This window comes from Ursus americanus, chromosome 31 (genome assembly GCF_024610735.1).
Source record: "Ursus americanus isolate L20-20 chromosome 31, mUrsAme1.1.p, whole genome shotgun sequence".
Classification (NCBI taxonomy): domain Eukaryota; kingdom Metazoa; phylum Chordata; class Mammalia; order Carnivora; family Ursidae; genus Ursus; species Ursus americanus.
Genome location: NC_142157.1, coordinates 8158837 through 8177207, shown reverse-complemented (window position 1 = coordinate 8177207; position 18371 = coordinate 8158837). Strand labels below are relative to the sequence as shown.

The 18371-nt window shown below is 35.4% G+C and overlaps 1 protein-coding gene across 6 annotated transcripts in view; it reads right to left on the bottom strand.

The window, feature by feature from the left end:
- The window catches only part of ARHGAP12 (Rho GTPase activating protein 12), a 112586-nt gene that overhangs the window by 2953 nt on the left and 91262 nt on the right, over window positions 1-18371 (bottom strand). For 4 of the 6 annotated variants that reach the window (XM_045786419.2, XM_045786420.2, XM_045786422.2 and 1 more), the window contains 8 exons: window positions 12231-12332; window positions 9143-9241; window positions 5847-5949; window positions 4292-4408; window positions 2277-2375; window positions 897-974; window positions 663-797; window positions 306-408 (listed from right to left, as the gene is read on the bottom strand). In XM_045786419.2, the coding sequence (XP_045642375.1) occupies window positions 306-408; window positions 663-797; window positions 897-974; window positions 2277-2375; window positions 4292-4408; window positions 5847-5949; window positions 9143-9241; window positions 12231-12332 (836 nt within the window). Of the gene's footprint in view, window positions 1-305; window positions 409-662; window positions 798-896; window positions 975-2276; window positions 2376-4291; window positions 4409-5846; window positions 5950-9142; window positions 9242-12230; window positions 12333-14181; window positions 14299-18371 lie in introns of all 6 variants that reach the window. The other 2 variants (XM_087857567.1, XM_045786421.2) reach the window with 2 other exon arrangements.

Below are 18371 nucleotides of genomic sequence, written 5' to 3'. Positions count from 1 at the left end.
TTCAGGTTAATAAACTTAAACAACAATTTCTGCACTTACACATTAGGCATTAAATGCTTCGCATATAATATTTACTTTAAGTAAATATTTTTCATACCAGACCATTTACCTATGAGGAACAAGGCCCAAAGGAGTTCTCTTTTTCAAGTTACAAAGACAGCAAGTAGCACGGCTGGGATCTGAACCAGGGTTTGAGGGACCCTGGACTCGTGGGTACTATACCACACCTCATAACCATGCATTTCTCTTATCTTTTTCTTTTTTTCTCCCTAATTACTATTTCTTTTCTGTGGTGAACCTCTTACCTTTTGAGATGTCTAAAAAGAATCTGCATTGTATCCTGATTTGGCTTTGGCAACTGTCTGATTAGGTCCTTAACAGCAGTGACTCGCTGTCTTGGTTCTTGTTCTAAAAAAAAAGAAAAGAAAAGAAAGAAAATCATAATAATGAGAGATTATGCATGAAATTGAAAACAGTGACATAGTTTAGAACCTGACATTTGGTAATACACAGTGACATCTGGTGGTCACATTTAAAATTTCTGAAGTAAAAAAATCCTTTGAAATAATTTAAAAGAAAAGATCAAACAGAATGCAGCGGCCTAATCGGTACAGAGGACTTTCAACATGTAGAAAAAAAATTGAGTGTAATGACATACTTACTAATTGCGTTAACAAAATCATTAAAATGGTTAAATGTAAAAAGAGGTTCTGGTAATTCTCGAAAAAACATTTTGAGTGCTCCAGTAATAACATGAATATCTTCCCATTTACTATCATTCAAGTCCAATTTCTCATCTGAAAAACAGAACAGGAAATTTTTTAAAATAACTTTAAACCGACTCTTACAGTTCTGAGTGCTTTTTTTGCACATAACAATTGGGAGTATGATCTTACCATGATTGACTGCAAATCTCAATTTCTGGATCACTGCAAGGTTGCCACTTACTCTGTATATCCCATCAACATCCAAACCTAAGAGAAAATTACAATATTTTTGTGTTTAAAGTAGGTGTTTGCCTCTTCTAAAGATCCTTGCATGTTTCAGAATCCTTATTCATTAACATGAGCCTAAAATCAAATGGGCAAATACTTTTCCTCTAACTGGCTTTTTATAGATGCTTGGCAGAGAGAAAGGGGGTGGAGATACACTCTGAATCTGTTTAATAAACAGCAACAATTCTACTTTGTTTATCATGTAGACTGTGGATCATCTCAAAAAAAATCATCTCATTAAACTTGAAATACTAACAATTTAAGATAAACTTCTACACCTGGGGATAGTTCTGAAAGTAAAGGAAACCAAGAGATAAAAATAGCCCATTATTTTGCACATTTCATAATGTAAATGTACATATTAAAGCATTCTTTTAAAAATGGTGGTTCTATTAAGTGCTTATAATAAATAAACTTAATAACCAATTAAAATAAAGGCTCTATAAAAACAACTGATAATTTGATAGTTTATTCATTCCCTTTAATTTGTGGAATAGAATCATGTGAAATTCGCCCAATTAAGCCTAAAAAATCCAAATATTCATTAAATCATAATGCTGTACACATTTAATGAAGCACGTTATCTGACGTGCTATTCGTAGAACTTCAAATAAAGGCACAGTGTCTCTATTGTCATGTTGACAAAAAGGCAAAGACAAGTTCCAAAACTGACAGAAATTACAAATTATGCAAATGTTTTAATTGTACAAGAAGTTTTTGATGATGTACAGGTACAAGTTAATGTGATTACCATGATAATTATTTTATGTAAAACTAGTATAAATATTACATTAAAATCAACCAAAATATAAATTGGTTTAAGTATTATTCAACAGGAAATGATGTAAGGTTTGTCTATTTAGACACCTCATAGTTGATTTAACAGTTTTAAAATGTCATCTCATTTTTATCATAAAGAGAAGCAACTTTCTCTTGGCAAGTAAACACAATCTCCTATCTTCTACACTGTCAAATCACTTCTTAATAAACTCAGTTTCATAATCACCACCTTCTTCATTTTAAGCAAAGGCCAACTCCAAATGGCTTCAAAGAATACTTCCACTTAATCAGCTAGAAGTGCTGAATATTCAACAGGTGCCTGCAAAGGTCTTAATTTAAAACAGATACTTGTAACCATTAAAACATGTAAGTTTTTGCAAACAAGATGCTTCTTTTAACATCTTACGGCCGTTCCATCATTGAAAATCATCAAAATCCTAGGATTTTGATGGCAAAACAACGGGTTAGTGTGCTGAACATACAAGAAATTCATTTTCTTACCATAGGCTTCAACATGTTCAATGCATAACTTCACAAATTTTGGCACTGTGCCATTTTCTCTCTGACAAAGATTAGCGAGATTGGCTCCAAACACCTGATCTGAAAGAGATTTATTTTTTAAAATAAACCACCCTGCTAAAATTTAGTTTGCAAAATGGCGCCCCATTCACAGTGCTATAGAAAGACATTCAGTGCACCCAGACATGGTCTGCTGTGACTCCTGCCTTCTAGGGTCTGCCTACCCATTCCAACTCCACTTCAAACAACTTTCCTGCTTTACTAAACTCAATGAACACCCCATTTTTACCTGACAGTCTTTTAGTTTTCTATACCTTTTGCAGAGATCCATCCTCTCCCCCAAACTTAGCTCCTTTTTACCACTCCTGCCCTCAGCTAAAATGTCATTTCCTTAGAAAAACTTTATGATCAGCCTAAGGTGACCCAGTTATAGCCCCTATTTCATTACTATGGTAGATTCTTCGTAGTAATCATAATTCTCTTGTCTGTCTCTTGTTTTTATGTAAATTTCAAGGGGAGGGACCTTGTAATTCTCAAACCAATAGGTATTCACGGCACCCAGGCTCATGCCTAGCACTTAGTAAACACCTGAATAATTTTTTTTTAAACTATTAAGACAAGCCTGGTGCATACCCATCGTGTGTCAACCCTTGATTTCACAAAGTGTATTTCAAAGGCTGTTCTATAAGTCTTTCAACCCAACACTTCTGAAATGCCACATTAGTGCTAACTATTGAGGAAAACAAAATATCTGAAGTCCTGAACACCACCAAAAAGCAGCAACAGTTTATATTTCTCAATAAAAAGGCCTGGTGAAAAATTAACAGCAATTTCTATTCACTGATTTGTCAGGCTTTTTTTCTTTTTTTAAAGTTCCAAACTTAATATACTAAATTCGTATGTGTTATCTGGGAGTCCCTGTTTACCTATAACTCTTAAGGCTGTTAATCTGAATCACTTAATTAACCGAACTCTACCAGAAGTTTTAAATATCTTTTTAATGAAACCCATTTGCGTATTTTAATTTAGAAGCTTTGCAAACAGATGTTCCAGTGATGGTCTTTTTTAGAAACTTCAAAGACAGATATGTATGTTATATATTACCTTTACCTATGTCTTTATTTACTAATTAATGTCACTGAGTCCTGTATTAGAAAATTTTATCATTGAAATTAAAAGCGCTTGTAAGAACTAAAGGTGTATACAAGTATATGTTATTTTAAAGAATACTCTGTTAAGAACTTGTTAGTGCATTATTGCTATTGTTGCTTACAAATGAGATAATAAATATAAAAATTAATTAGGAAAAATACCTTATACTAATTTTAAAATCACCTGAAATGAGAACTGAAGGCAAACAATCAAGATAAAATTGTTCAATATTTTTCTTCTTTCTACTGTGATAGTGATGTTTCGTTCAAAATGTCTTCTGATCTGTGCATCTCAAAACTAAAAATCTTTTTCTTTTGAAAAGATTCTACTTATTTGAGAGAGACAGAGAGCACACGAGAGAGAGAGAGAGAGAAAGAGAGAGAGAGAGAAAGAAAACGCATGAGCAGGGGAAGGGCAGAGGGAGAGGGAGAAGCAGGCTCCCCACTGAGCGGGGTACCTGAAGTGGGGCTCGATCTCAGGACCCAGGGATCACGACCTGAGCCAAAGGCAGACGCTTAACCAACTGAGCCACCCAGATGCCCCTCAAAACTAAAAAGATTTATTGTCATGTCTTCTATCCATCCATCTCACCCCTGTAGTTCCTCCAGTACAGGGTCTCTAAAAACTTACTTTGGTATTTATCTCTGCTCAATGCCTTAGTGAAACTCTATGTGTGCACTGAAAAATCAATTTTCATCACTCAAATGTATTTTAAATCAATGAACCTGGTAACTTTAAAGAATGAAAACATTTTTACTGTTCAAAAAATTTTCAGTTTTTAATTTAAAATGTCTTATTTCTGATTCTGGCCAAAGTTCATGATTAAAAACGTCACTTCTACCTACCTTTAATATAACCTTTTTCACGAACAGCTTGCAAAGTGGGGCGCCGTGTAAGAAACTTCTTTAAGTTTTTCTTGGTTTTTTTCTGTTCTGAAGAATCTATGCTAGACACTTTCGTGGCTTAATACAAACAGATATTAAGCATTTCATAAAACAAAAACTTTTTAATAAAAATTTTTCCACCTAGAACTCAAAACATATTAATTTCATATGTAAAAATCATAGTTATAAATTCAGTTATTCTAACTTTAATATAAATAAGTAGTATGTCAAGAATCAAGCTAACACAGACCCAATTTCAAAGTGACAAACTAAACAAAACATTTCATTTTTCTCACTAAACACTGACTACAAACTGTACCTTCTTTGGTATATGTACTAAGATACTGGTTATTCTAATCTATACTCATTATTTCACAAATGGTACTACTTATCTCCTTTGACTCTCCATCAGTTTTAGAAGGTAAAATGATGAGGAAAAACAATGTGCATAAAACATAAACAAAAAAAGTCCCTATCCTGCAGCAGACTGAACTAGGAGTCTAGAGATATATATATCCATCTCAATTATTTGTACTTTAAGCAAACCACATCTCATCATAATTACCTCTAAACTAAGAATAGGACCACCTGAAAATGTCCTACAATGCCATAACTCTGATTTCTTTTTTGGTTCCAATAAAAAATATCCAAAAACTAAATTTCTTGAAAAGAACTATATTTGAGGAAAGTTGAGAGCACACAGAATGTATTAGTAAAGCATTCAAATAATCAAATTTTCATGTGTTTACATTGTTATAATGTCAGTTAATAGGCCTAACCTTCATTAGAATGTGGGAGAACAAAAATAGAAATGATTTTCTAATCATTCAGTTAATCCAAAGGCCAAAAATTCTCAGTTAAATGTGGAATTGTTAAAATACATTTAACGAGTTCAGAGCCACAGGTAATGGCCTATCTAATAAACAATGTAATTCACAAGGGGCCTGCATTAAAAATGCTACTCTTAAGTTTGCTGGCTTTAGCTCATAACACATACACACACACACACACACACACACACACACACACACACACACACACACGCTAATGGTCTGGAGGTATGAATGCATGCAGCTGCACCTGCACAGATATATCCTAGTCCAGAGATGGCTGCGTGGTGTCCAGTGTGAACTATGGTACATGTCCCATGACTTTTGACTTCTTCAAGTGTAAGATCCTATCTAGATCTTAAGCAGTAATTATATATTTTTAAATCAGTATAGTTCAGCTTCCTGGATACCTCAATAGAAATGCATTCTAATACACTTTTCTTCTCTTGAAGGACCACATCTTAAAATTAGTAAGATGCTGTAGGGGTGCACACGATGAGGCTGAAAAATGACAAGGAGTGAACAAGGAGAGATACTCCTAAAAAACTAAGATTGCAAATACCTAACGTTATGATTTCCTGGTAACACTGGAGATTCCATTCAGCCTTTATGTATTTAAAATATTCGAAAAGCTAAGAGAAGATGCTCAGTCAAACGACTAACAAAATAGGTAAAGAAGAACTTACAGCGAAGCTTCTTAGGGTCCTTATGGTCCTTCTCTTTATCATGCTTTTCTATTCCTGGGGAATCTGGTATCTCCTCTTCAATTGCTTCATCAGTTTCTACTGTCTATTGATTAAAGATTTCCCAAACACATATTACACTTGAGATTATTTTAGATGTAATAGAATAATTCTCAGAATAATCAGTAACTGATCCTCCCAAATGATTTTAGGGAACCAATTAGTATATAGTATATATGATTCAGACACTTGGTAAATCTTCAGAAAAATATTCTTTTTCCCCCATAGAGGGGGAATTCATTAATTCTGAATTTCAAAAAAGAAAAAAATGCTGACTATTCACAGGATAATGCGTTTATATACTGATGATGAGGCTATCTTCCCTCATGCAGAGCAAACGCATAAGAATGACAGTAACAAGAGTTAAGAGGTTCTGACCTACAAGAGAGAACACGATGAAGCTACATTCTGTGCTAACAGTACAAGAGAAAGCTAACTAGCCAAGGGCACATTAATTTTTCACACCAACGATCTTTTCAAATTATACTTTGTATCAATAGCTAGTAATAGCACTCACAGATTCATGAATGTTGAAAGAAATCCTAGAGCTCATGTACAGCCTAACCAAAGTCACTTTCGCAAGTTAAAAAACTGAAGTGGGTCCTCAAAGCTAAAATCACTGCTTTGCCTTTCACACTGATGTCTTTATTCAACTCTGAACTTTATGTTTGTGTATAGTGTTAGGAAAGGTTCTACTTTCTTCCTGGATAATCCAGTTGACCCAGCACCATTTAAAGTTTATTCTTCCTTACTTTTCTACAGTGCTATCTCTGGCGTATAGTGTCCAAAGGAATGTTGATTTCTAGGTTCTTTACTCTGTTCCACAGGTCTGTAGATCTACCCTGGTATGGACAGCATGTGTATTAATTAATATAGTTACAGAAGTCTTGACATCTGATAGAGCAAGTCCTCCATTTTCTTCTTCAAGAGTGTCTTGGGTATTTTTACCAAAATTCTGGTATGAATTTTAGAATAAGCTTGCCAAGTTCTACCAGAAAACCTACTAGCATTTTGAATGAGAATCAAAAATCTCGTCTATAAATTTATACATCATTTGGAAGAACATTTTATCTTTACATTATTGAATCTTTTAATCCATGATATACTTCTCATATAATTAGATTTTCTTCAATGTTTCTCAAAAAAGTTTTGCAATTTTCCCTGCAGAAGTCTGGTGCTTCTTTTTCTTTTTTTTTCTTTTTTTAAGATTTTATTCATTTATTTGACAGAGAGAGAGACAGCCAGCGAGAGAGGGAACACAAGCAGCGGGAGCAGGAGAGGAAGAAGCAGGCTCCCAGCGAAGGAGCCTGATGTGGGGCTTGATCCCAGGACTCTGGGATCACACCCTGAGCTGAAGGCAGACGCTTAACGACTGAGCCACCCAGGAGCCCCCTGGTGCATCTTTCTACATCTATTATGTATATTTCTACAGTATCTTTTGATGCTTTGTAAACAGTATGTATTTTAAATTTCATAGTCAACAATATGTTACTCTCTTTTCACTTGGCTTATTTCCTGATCCTATAGGCTTCAATTAAAACAACAACAACCACCCACTTTCTCTGCAAAAGGCCTTCCTGGACCCCTAACACTAGGTTGGCCTCTACCTAATCAGTGTTTTTACAGTAAGTTGCATATCCCTCACCATCATAAACCTCATCACATTTCACTGTATTAACTGCCCGGTTGTCGGTCTTCAGTAATCCTCTGTCTTTGGCTGTAAATTCCACACAGAAAGGCGTAGCACCTGGTTGCATGCTGCTTTATCTCCAAGGCAAAGCACTCCCACATTTGTTAAATGAATGCAGCCATACCTGCTTTCAAGGGATTGGGAACAGATTACAGTGACTAGAGCTGAAAGCCCATACTGGGTAGAGTAGAACGTACATGTGAAATGATAGACTGGGCTCAGGTTGTTGAATTTTAATAAGAGTCACAGAAGCTTTACTGAGCAGGAGAGTATTATTAAAGATAACACTAGGGAGTTTCATATAGCAACGCTATTAAGAACAGATTGGTGGGGGATGAGATGAAATAAGAAAAACTGTTTAGGAAGTGACTCTCATCTAACATATAAAGTTCTGATGATGGTTTCAGGAGTAAATGGAAAAGAAGAGACAAGATTCAGAAATATACAATATTACAAACTGCAAAGGAAGAATATTTATACAGACGGGTGAGTAACTGGCTAGAAGCGTTAAAGGAAGAGGAAGAGTTAATACTCAAGATTCCAAATCCAGTTGTTTTGAACTGAGTGCATCATAAAAATTTTGGAGTTTAAAAGGATACTTGGAGACAATCAAATCTAACCTATTTACTAAGTGAAAACACAAAACCCATAGTGATAGGACACCTCAGTAAGATCCTAAACCTTATTATAATGAGGCTTCACCTATAGTCTCTGAAAGACCTCTCAATCTCTACTAAAGCCTTTGATTCCAAACTTTTTTTCAATCTTTGTTTAGTTTAAATCCATAACACACTCCCGTAAGTATTCACTTTCCTTTTTGTCACTGATGTATGATCCTTAGTCAGGAGCCATGTCCCCATATAGTGAGGGTGTAAGAATATAGTCTGAAAAAGTACAGCCCCTATCTGTTTCTTCCTGCTCATACTAACAGCAGCAGAATAGAAACTTGAGGTTCTTTTTGGTTGGGGTGTGTGTGTGTGTGTGTGTGTGTGTGTGTATATACATGTTATATAACGTATTATATTATGTATCATATATATCTTATACACACACATAAGAGGAAATTTACCAGGAACATGAGGGTAATGAACACATCCCTGGATGGGAGACGGGGGAGAACTAGAACATGGCTGGGGTAGCTAGAGAGATGTCATAGGAAAGAAAAAGTGCTCCTGAAGAGACTATAGCTTCATTCATTTCATACCTTTACCTAGGACCTGTCTCCACCAAACAGTACTGTTCCCAACTCACTGGTCGTTAAATACTATGTACTAGGAACGGTTTGTCCCTCTTCTTGAATTACTTCTTTTTGGACCAATGCCTCATGTGAAAATTATTTAAAATCCACTACTAGCAAGTATTGTATAACTGAGAGTATTAAAACATTCACCAGCCCCAAGGAACTGCTAAACTACCACTGCCTTTCCTACCTCTTGTCAAAATACATATTAAAAAAGTGTTTATCACATACAAACTGAAATAACCAATTAGAATGCAGAAAAGAAAAACAGCTCTGAAGTAAAAAAAATTACCTAAGTCAAACACATACCTGATTATTGATAGTACTACTAAGAACTTTAAACCAATCATTAATAACAGTGTCATTATCAGACTGAATTAGCAGTTCTGTTCCTTGACGAGTTTTCAGCTTTAGAGAAAAGGAAGGGGGGAAAAAAAGGAGGATGGTTAGCGCTTTCACTATAATGAAAAAAAAATATTTTTAAGATTTCATTGTTATTTTTAAGTAATCTCTACACCCAGTGTGGGGTTTGAACTCACAAGCCCGAGATCATGAGTCACATGATCCACTGACTGGGCTAACCAAGAGCCCCCAAATAAACGAATATATTCACGCCAAAGTCCAGAAAACCACCAGCAGAAGACTAGATGCCATATTATATTGAGTCATGAAAGGTTAAAGTAATGCATAGCAGTGAAGTATCTTTTAATATAAAAGAATCCCAGAGGAATTATTTTATAAAACAGGAAGTTTTCCTCACAAAAAGTTCTCAATGAAAATCTAATAATTTAAGGGTCCCAAATTCCAACACACAAATGCGATAAAACTTGCTGAAATCTGGTATACTGTTATCATTAAAAAATAAGTATCAAAGCTGTACATTTTTTAATTAGAACTGAAAATTCATTTGTAAAGAAATAAAATCTGTGATATTTTTATGTAAATCTAAGGTATGTTTTTCTCTCCAATTAAAAAATAAATGTAGAAAAATATATGAAAGAGTTAAAGCTTTTATTATTTCCTATTTTATACGCAAATAAATAAAATGGCTTAATACTAAAACAAGGCATAGACAATAAATGTTACACCACTTTTGGGCAGAAACAATACTAAATTGTGTCAAATCATGAACTAACTCAAGTAAGGATAGAATGTATTATTCTATATGAGGGCAGTAACCAATTTATGTATAATTTCTTTGGTTCAAAGTTTCTTACACTTGACTGAGGAAAAATTTTGAGGTATTAGGAGCAAACATTCCTCCTATTTTCTGGTTGGTAACTGTTTATTTTTTTTCCTTGAGGAACATATGGCAATGTTTCCCAAACAACATTCTGAGACATATGCCTCAAACATAGTTCCCGAAGTAATGTTTAAAAAAGGTATTCCTCAAAAAAAAAAAAAAAAAAAAAGGAAAAAAGGAAAAAAAAAAGTTACATGAGACTAATTCGGGAAATACTGGATAAAAGAAAATTACACAAGATTCTCTCCTTCAAAATGTCTCAGGGATTTGATACTCCAGGGTGCTCTGCTTTTCTAAGGAAAGACAAACATCTACACCACTGCCTACATTTATTTGACCATGAATTCGTTTTCACTCTGAAATCACTTATTGAAACTGCAAGGCTAATTCAGGAAACACTGACTTCTTTTCTTGTACTTCTTTCAAGACAGTGGATCAAGCCAGTCAACCAATACTGAATATTCACTGCACATAAGATACTCTGTTAGAGGTTCTTTCTTAAAGATAAGGAAAAAGATAGTCTCTCTGCTTAAAAACAAAACAAAAAAAATCATCATCACCTAGTGGGACAATTTACGGATGACGGTAACCTAAGGTACACTAAATTAAATACTATGTTAAAAACATAAAAAAGAAGCATCAGGGTTGTGGTAGCATTTCTGATGGGTCTTGGAAGACAGGTAACACTTGACAAGCAGAAACTGCCATGGGTCAGTACTAATAAAGAGTAAAAATCACAGCAGGAAAACCTAGGCTTCACTTGGAAAACAGCAACTGCATGAACAAAACAGGAAAGAGCTGACACATGAGGCTATAAAGGAAGGCTGGGATCTGGAAGACTTCGCAAAGACTGTCTAAATAATTCTTCCCATCTCCACATATACACCCTTCTGCAACGTGCCTTTACTACACCTCCATCAACAGGTGGGTTCTAGTTCCCCACAACCTTGAATACTCACCTGGCCTTCCCACTGCTTTACCCAACAGAATACACTGATGTGTGACTTCTAAATCTAAGCCTCGGGAAGTGTCGTAGCTTCCACTCTCACCCTCTTGGAAGCCTGACACTACCATGTGAAGCAGCCTGGGGCAGCCTCCTTGAGAGAGAGATCTTATAAAGAAGGAGGCCTAGCAAACTGCTGGCACCGACACTAGACATGTGAACTAGACCATCCAGATCCGGGCGAGCCACTGAATGACTGAGGCCTCATGAATGGTCCCACATGGAGATCAGAATCACTCAGCCTAGCACACGCCAAACCGAACAAACGGATGGCTCTTTTCTCAAGCTACTAAATCCTGAGGTGGTCTGATATGCTGCAATAAATAACTGATACAGAATCATATATTACAGGGGGGGGATTTTATTTTTTATTTATTTTTATTTATTTATTTGAGAAAGAGAGAGAGAGAACAAGCAGGGGGAGGGGTAGAGGAAGAGGGAGCAGATTCCCCACAGAGCAGGGAGCCCAACACGGGGGCTCGACCCAGGACCTTGAGATCATGACCTGAGCTGAAGACAGCCTCTTAACAGACTGAGCTACCCAGGTGCCCCTGGGGGTATGGGGAGGAGAAGATTTTTTTAATGATAAAATGGACAAAACGAAAAGGTTTCAATTTATTTTTCAATATTAGATTTGGTAGGTAAAGGAAACCACACACACACACCCCACTTTTTTTTTTTTAAGATTTGATTTATCCACTTGTCAGAGAGAGAGTGAGCACAAGCAGGGGGAGCGTCAGGCAGAGGGAGAACCAGGCTCCCCACTGAGCAGGGACCCCCCCCCCCCCATGCAGGACTCGATCCCAGGACCCTGAGATCATGACCTGAGACAAAGGCAGGCAGGCAGACGCTTAATGGACTGAGCCACCCAGGTGATCTGAAACCACCCCCTTTTTATTCTTGGTAGGGAAAGGCGTGATTGGGGAACAAAGGCTTGTCATCTATAGTCTGAGATCCAACGACTTACCCAAATGAAGCCCAGCTTTTCATGCCAGCTTTTTCTCCCTTAAATTATGATACCAAACTGACTGAATTAATGACCAGCTTTGCCTTAATCGGTCACACTGAAACAGCTCAAAAGAATTCAAAAAAAGAACATCCAATTACTACAGTTTAGAATGTGAATCATACTTAGAAAATAAATGTATTACCTCAAACACATTCTTTTTGCTGGATTTATCCTTCGAAGCCATCTCCACCGTCGCCCCCTTTAGGTCCACCGTGAACTCTGGCTTGGACTGATTACTCCCAAACTTCATTTTAGAAAAAAGGAAAAACATTTGTGATGTTCGTGCACACATGTATATCAAAAAGAATTAAGATCAACTATTAACCATAAACCAAACAGGTGATTACCTCAAATTTTTGTCTTTATTATAAAATAACAATTCCTACTTTAAAACTGACATGTCTGTAAGACATGAATATATTGCTCATAGAAACAGAAATAAAATGGCTCAACTTCCATTTACTAAGAAAAATATAAGATAAAGCCACACTAAACTCTTTTTCAGCCCATCAATACAGGAAAAAAAAATCCAGAAGTTAGACAAAAAACTATGTTTTTACTGATGTACTACTATATGCTGGCTAATTGAACATAATAATAATAAAAAAACTTTTTTCATAGAGTATGGGGCCTTCATACGCAAGTAGAGTATAAACTGGAATAATGACTAGAGAGGGAAAACTGGTAACACTGTATTTGCAAATTTACAAATACATGTATCCTTTGGCTTTAGCAATTTCATTTCTTGGAACTGATTCTAGACTATGTATAATCAGGTACAATGATGTGTTCAAAAAGGCAAGGCAATATTCTTACATATGTATAAATAATATCTGGCAGATATCAAGTGCTTTTCCACCTAATAAAACATTCTCTAAACCTGATTCGGTGCTTTCAAGAATTATTTCTTTATCGACTATTCATGTTGTCAACAACTAACAGTAACTTGTAAAAACAGAAAACTCTAAGCCCCATATTCTTTTATTCAGCCTTTGTTAGAAATTATAACTAGAGCCAGATGCTAATAAAGCCTCAGCAATTTAATAAGGAACTGTGAAAAGAACAGGAAGACAGCTGACATGGGTGGTTTGAAAAGAAAAAGCACTTAGATAGCTATTATATTTTGTTAACCAGATAAGGAAAAGATTAGCAAGTAGCAGAAAATTCATGTTAAATATAGACTTACTCTGCATCTTGCCATCATTAAGTTAAATTTTTGTTTAGTCTGTTAACTAAGAATAGAAAATAACATTCCTATTTACTGAAACATTTAGAGGTTTTAAAAATCTTTAAGGGCTAATGAACTGTAATCTTAAGGTCAAAGATTTGTTACAGAAAATTTCGTTTCTTAAAATATTTTCAAGTTAAATTATGTTTGTCATTGGAAATGGATCTTACCCATCAACCTGGTGACATCTTATGCACTATTCATAATGTCAATAACTATTCAGTAGCTTTGCATTTAATAAATGGTTCGACTTCATCTGTTCCCTTTTACTTCATCTTTTCAGCTAGCAACGTGGACTTAAATAATGTACTTGTTAAAACAACATTTAGGATATCATACTGAATTTATTAGTGGAATCAAAACAAAGTTTAGGATATTAAATGAAATTTTTATTAGTGGAATCATAATAACAATCACAAAAATTTTAACTATTCTACAAACTCTTGGCCTTCTTAAGTACTTTTTGTCATTCAAAAGACATTTAACCATAAAGTTACGATGAACAAAATTAACTTTCTGAGTAAAAATGACATATCTCAAAAGTTATAAAACTTAAATGTGCACATTTAACCCAATGATAAAAATCAATGTACTTATAACTTGTTGTCATCACATGCTCCATCAATGGTTAGCTGTAAGCTAAGATACAAACAACTAACCAAGTAGGACAGAGCAACCAAATACAAGTACAATGACAGGGCATGGAATGCTGGTAAAAATGCATTCAATATGGCTGGCAAAATTTTGTGTTTGTTATTCATCCTTTTTCAAATTCTAGTCCCACTCTATCATACATCCCTCCAATGTAGTCAGGGCAAAGAAAATGGAATTATTGTGGCAAGGGGCATGCAACAAGAACACATACAGTGACAGCTGAAACAGGATCAGATTTTACATATGCAGGCCGACGACTGACAGAATTTTTCCAAGAAGAAAGCAGCGAAAGCAAGAGCTCAGAGACTGAGCCCTGTTGGCAGAATGACTTGACGGAGAAAGGGAAGAAAATGATGATGTCATAATAATGCACAATGGCAAAATGACACACAAGAGAAAAGCATATGGAACCAAATGGGACAAAAATACAATTCTACAAGCAGACACAACACAAAGCTTGTATCTCAGAAAATTTTCTGACTTTTACTATATAAATTTGTATTTTATTTTTAAGGTGAATGCTTTACAGAAATTACATTAAACAGACTGTCTTAGCCTATATTCACAACAGAAGACTTGAGGGGTAATAGGGACAGTCACATCTGGCCCACTGCCACCTTGTTCAGCCCCTTACCCAGAAATCCCTGAGCTTCCTCCTTGTGACCTGCCGGACAATGTCCTCTGGTATCTCTTTCTAAGGCCTCTCTTGGGAGTGGCCCTACCATCCAGTTTGCCTTCCCCTTCCTCTAGGACAGTGGTTCTGAACCACAGGAAATTTTGTCCTCTAGGGGATATGTGACAACGTCTGGAGACATTTGTGGCTGTCATAACTGAAGGTGGGGACGATTCTGTCTCCTGCTAAATACCATACCATTTATAGGAGAGGCCCCGGAAGAATTATCTGACCCAAAAAGGAGACAAATTTTAGAAATTTAAAAGCACGTATAAGTAAATTTGAATAATTAGTGGTATTCATGGGGTGATTTTTGTAATACTCAAGGAATATGATGAATGATATTTGAAAGGGAATACAATACATGTCATGTCATATTGTCAACGTGCACTTGTCGGTCTTCCCCATTACAGTGTAAGCCATGAAGACAGAGACCATGTTACTTATTTCTAAATCTCCAAACTTTTAACACAATGCCTAAAACAAAACAGGCTTTTATGTCTGTTGAACAAAGTAGGTGAAATGAAGTAAGAAAAAAAGCAAGTACAATTTATGCTATCGATATCACAATCCAGGAGATAACTAATATTACACAGAAAACAACTGGAATGTATCTAGCCTAAAGAAGAAAGAACGGCTCACTGGGTGATAGAGCATCTATGTAAAATTTATCTTATAGAGTGGAGTCGCATGCTGCATATATATGTTTTGTTTACTCAATATTAACTATCCATGGGACCAAAACTAAATACAAAGCGTGAATTATTTAAAAACAAAAACAAAAAACCAACTTCAAATAGTGTGGATCATTTGCTCAGCCCTCAATCAACGAATACATGCTCTGGAGCGAGCAGAAGGTTTGAACCTGCTCTTTCTTCAAGTGGACCTAGGTATAGGTTTTTGCACTATGTGTGAAAACTAATTTTTAAAGAACCAAACCTCTGCAACACAGCCCCTTAACATAAACCAAACTCAACTGGAGGAAAAGCAATCTCTTCCAACATCAAAGGCAAAAAACGGCTCTGCTACAGATCAACTTCTAACAACACCTTCCTAAGAGACTCTCAAAGACAATTTCACTATAGGTGATTTTTGTCTCTTCAGCTTGCATACCAGCTTTCGAATCCCATCCTCGGGTGTTATTTCCCTATACAAACAGGATATATTTTACCTACAATAAACCTACTTGGTGACTGAGCAGAGAAACAGAACTATGATTTTTTTTAAATCCTTTTTAACAACCCTAATTACAGAGTTAATTAAGAAGCCTCTCATTATTTCACCAATTTTTTATACTTATGAATGTTGTATAATGCCAAAATACATTATACACTTTCACACAATTTTCATTTGAATAATCTTACTTGCTTTTACTTAGACCATTTAAATTAGTTTTCATTCCCTTAGTAAGTGTTACATATGGAAAGAAAGAGCAAGACAGTCTGATCTTTAAATATGCCATAAAACAAAAATTAAGAATTGACTTCATAACCAAGCATTTTATCACCTCCCACAACTGTTTAGTTTTTATTGGGACTATAAATACAGTATGGCTGTATTTTATTATACTAATCTGAAATGATAATGTATTGTATGAGTCTCACAATATATTAATAAAATTTCATTTAAAGGCAAAAATTCAAATAGCAAATCCCCAAAAATAAAAATTCATTAAGAATTCTACAATTTCCAAACTGGCTAGCTCAAGTGAATTTTAAACTCTGCTTCCGCTATTGCCACATGGCAACACAGTGACACAACTAGCTGATGAAAGAAATACCTCACACCCTTTGTCAGGATTAGATTTAATTATGAGTTCTGTATTATGTAAAACCTTCAAGAGTGAAAACCTTAAATAAAATGCAATCAGTCTGTACTAACAATCATGTGCTGAGGTATTCACTTAACATCTTTACATTTAAAAAGAAGTTTCCATTTTCTTTTTAAAACATACAAATCTGCCTATCTAAATGATGCCTCTCTTACCATAATGCTCTACTTTATCTCTACATACCACACAACCTCAGCTTTAAGTATCAGAAACTATAAAATAAATGCCCATTATCCAGCTTTCTTCAGGTACTTTTTTTTTTATTACTTATCAATCCCTGTTTCTCCATTTCTCTTCTTTCATTCATTTCCTGCACTCAATTTCAAATAAAAGTTGAGCCACAAGTAGGAAGAAGAAATAATTGCATAACTCTGTAGAAATGCATTAACACGAACGAAAGTACCATATGCTTTACCTCAGGGGAAGAAAATGAAAAACACATAATTATCAATTTACTTTAAGATAAGTGAAACCAAAACTTCAATCTTTAAATATGGAAAGCATATTACAGGTCAGTTCCACTATACTGGCTAAACAACGAAACAAACCAAGGGTGAAGTAAAACAGAAGGAACATTCTAGAATGTTCATTTTAGTGCCCAAACGAGAAGATTTTTGGGTTGCCATATCAAGGTATTTGTGGACTAACATGCTCTGTGGCATTCCTGGTTGAGAAGAATGTTAAATGGCTACATTATAAATGCAGATGAGTAGAATTTGCTTGAATTTTATAAATGGATTTTCTTTTTCATCAAACATAAGGTCCATAGGTCCTGTTAATTTCAAAGCAACTCAGTAAATATAAGAAAATATTGGTTAAGGTACAATATAAAGCAAACTAAAGACATTAGATTGATTTCATTTAAAATTTTATTTAAGCATTGGCCTTTCAAACTCAATTATCATAAATTTTTGGAAATACCCAGAGCATGGACTCTGGCGACAAAATGCCACCTACATCTGCCCCTTAGTAGCTAGTTCTGCAACCTTCGGCAAGCTCCTTAACTGTTTTATACCTCATTTTCTCAACTACAAAAGGGGAAGAGAGGATGATAAACAGTAGCTATATTAGACTTAAGAGAATAATACAGATCTAATCTTCTGCCCTTAGAACAGTACCGGATATATATTAAGCATTCAAAAAGTGTTAGCTGTTATATGTCACAAATTATAATTTTTAGTATCTGTATTACAAATTAACCAAGGAGTAACAACAGTAAACAGATATACAAAAAACTTCAAAATCCCACGAGTAATGGGACATTTACTTACTCTTCTAAAAACTGGCTGACATTATATACGGATACAGATACCTGAATCACTGACCAGTATCCAAAGATCAGATCGCAATTCAAGGTGGGGCTTGACATGTATCTTTACTTACTTTCTTACTAAATAGCTGAATTAGCCAAGTCACAAGCACAGGAAAGCTTTACAGGTATCCCCTGCTTTTCAAAAGTTCACATTACACCACTTTGCTTTTACAAAAGACCGACATTAGTACCCGTTTTTGCTAACCAAAACAAATCTGATGAGTATTTTCAATTTCATTAAAAAAGGTGAAAAGTGAAAATAGTGTTCAGCATTTGTTGCACTGTAAGCAGTTATGGAGGCAGCACACACCCTGAGCAGCGGAAGTGGCCCACCAAGCTCCTTCTAAGGAAACCACACTCAGCACATCCGTATCAATCCACCATAATTCTGACTGTGTGAGCACTTGTGTATCCATTAGCAAGATATGTCCTAAGGTATCATAACAGCCTAAAAGAGGTGTTTTGTTTTGTGTTTGGTGGGGAGGGTGGGTCTGGGAATGCTCAAAAATTTTTCCATGTAGATTAATGATAACCGCTTCTTTGCTTTACAAAGGTTTCATAGGAACGCCTTGCTTTTGCACAGCA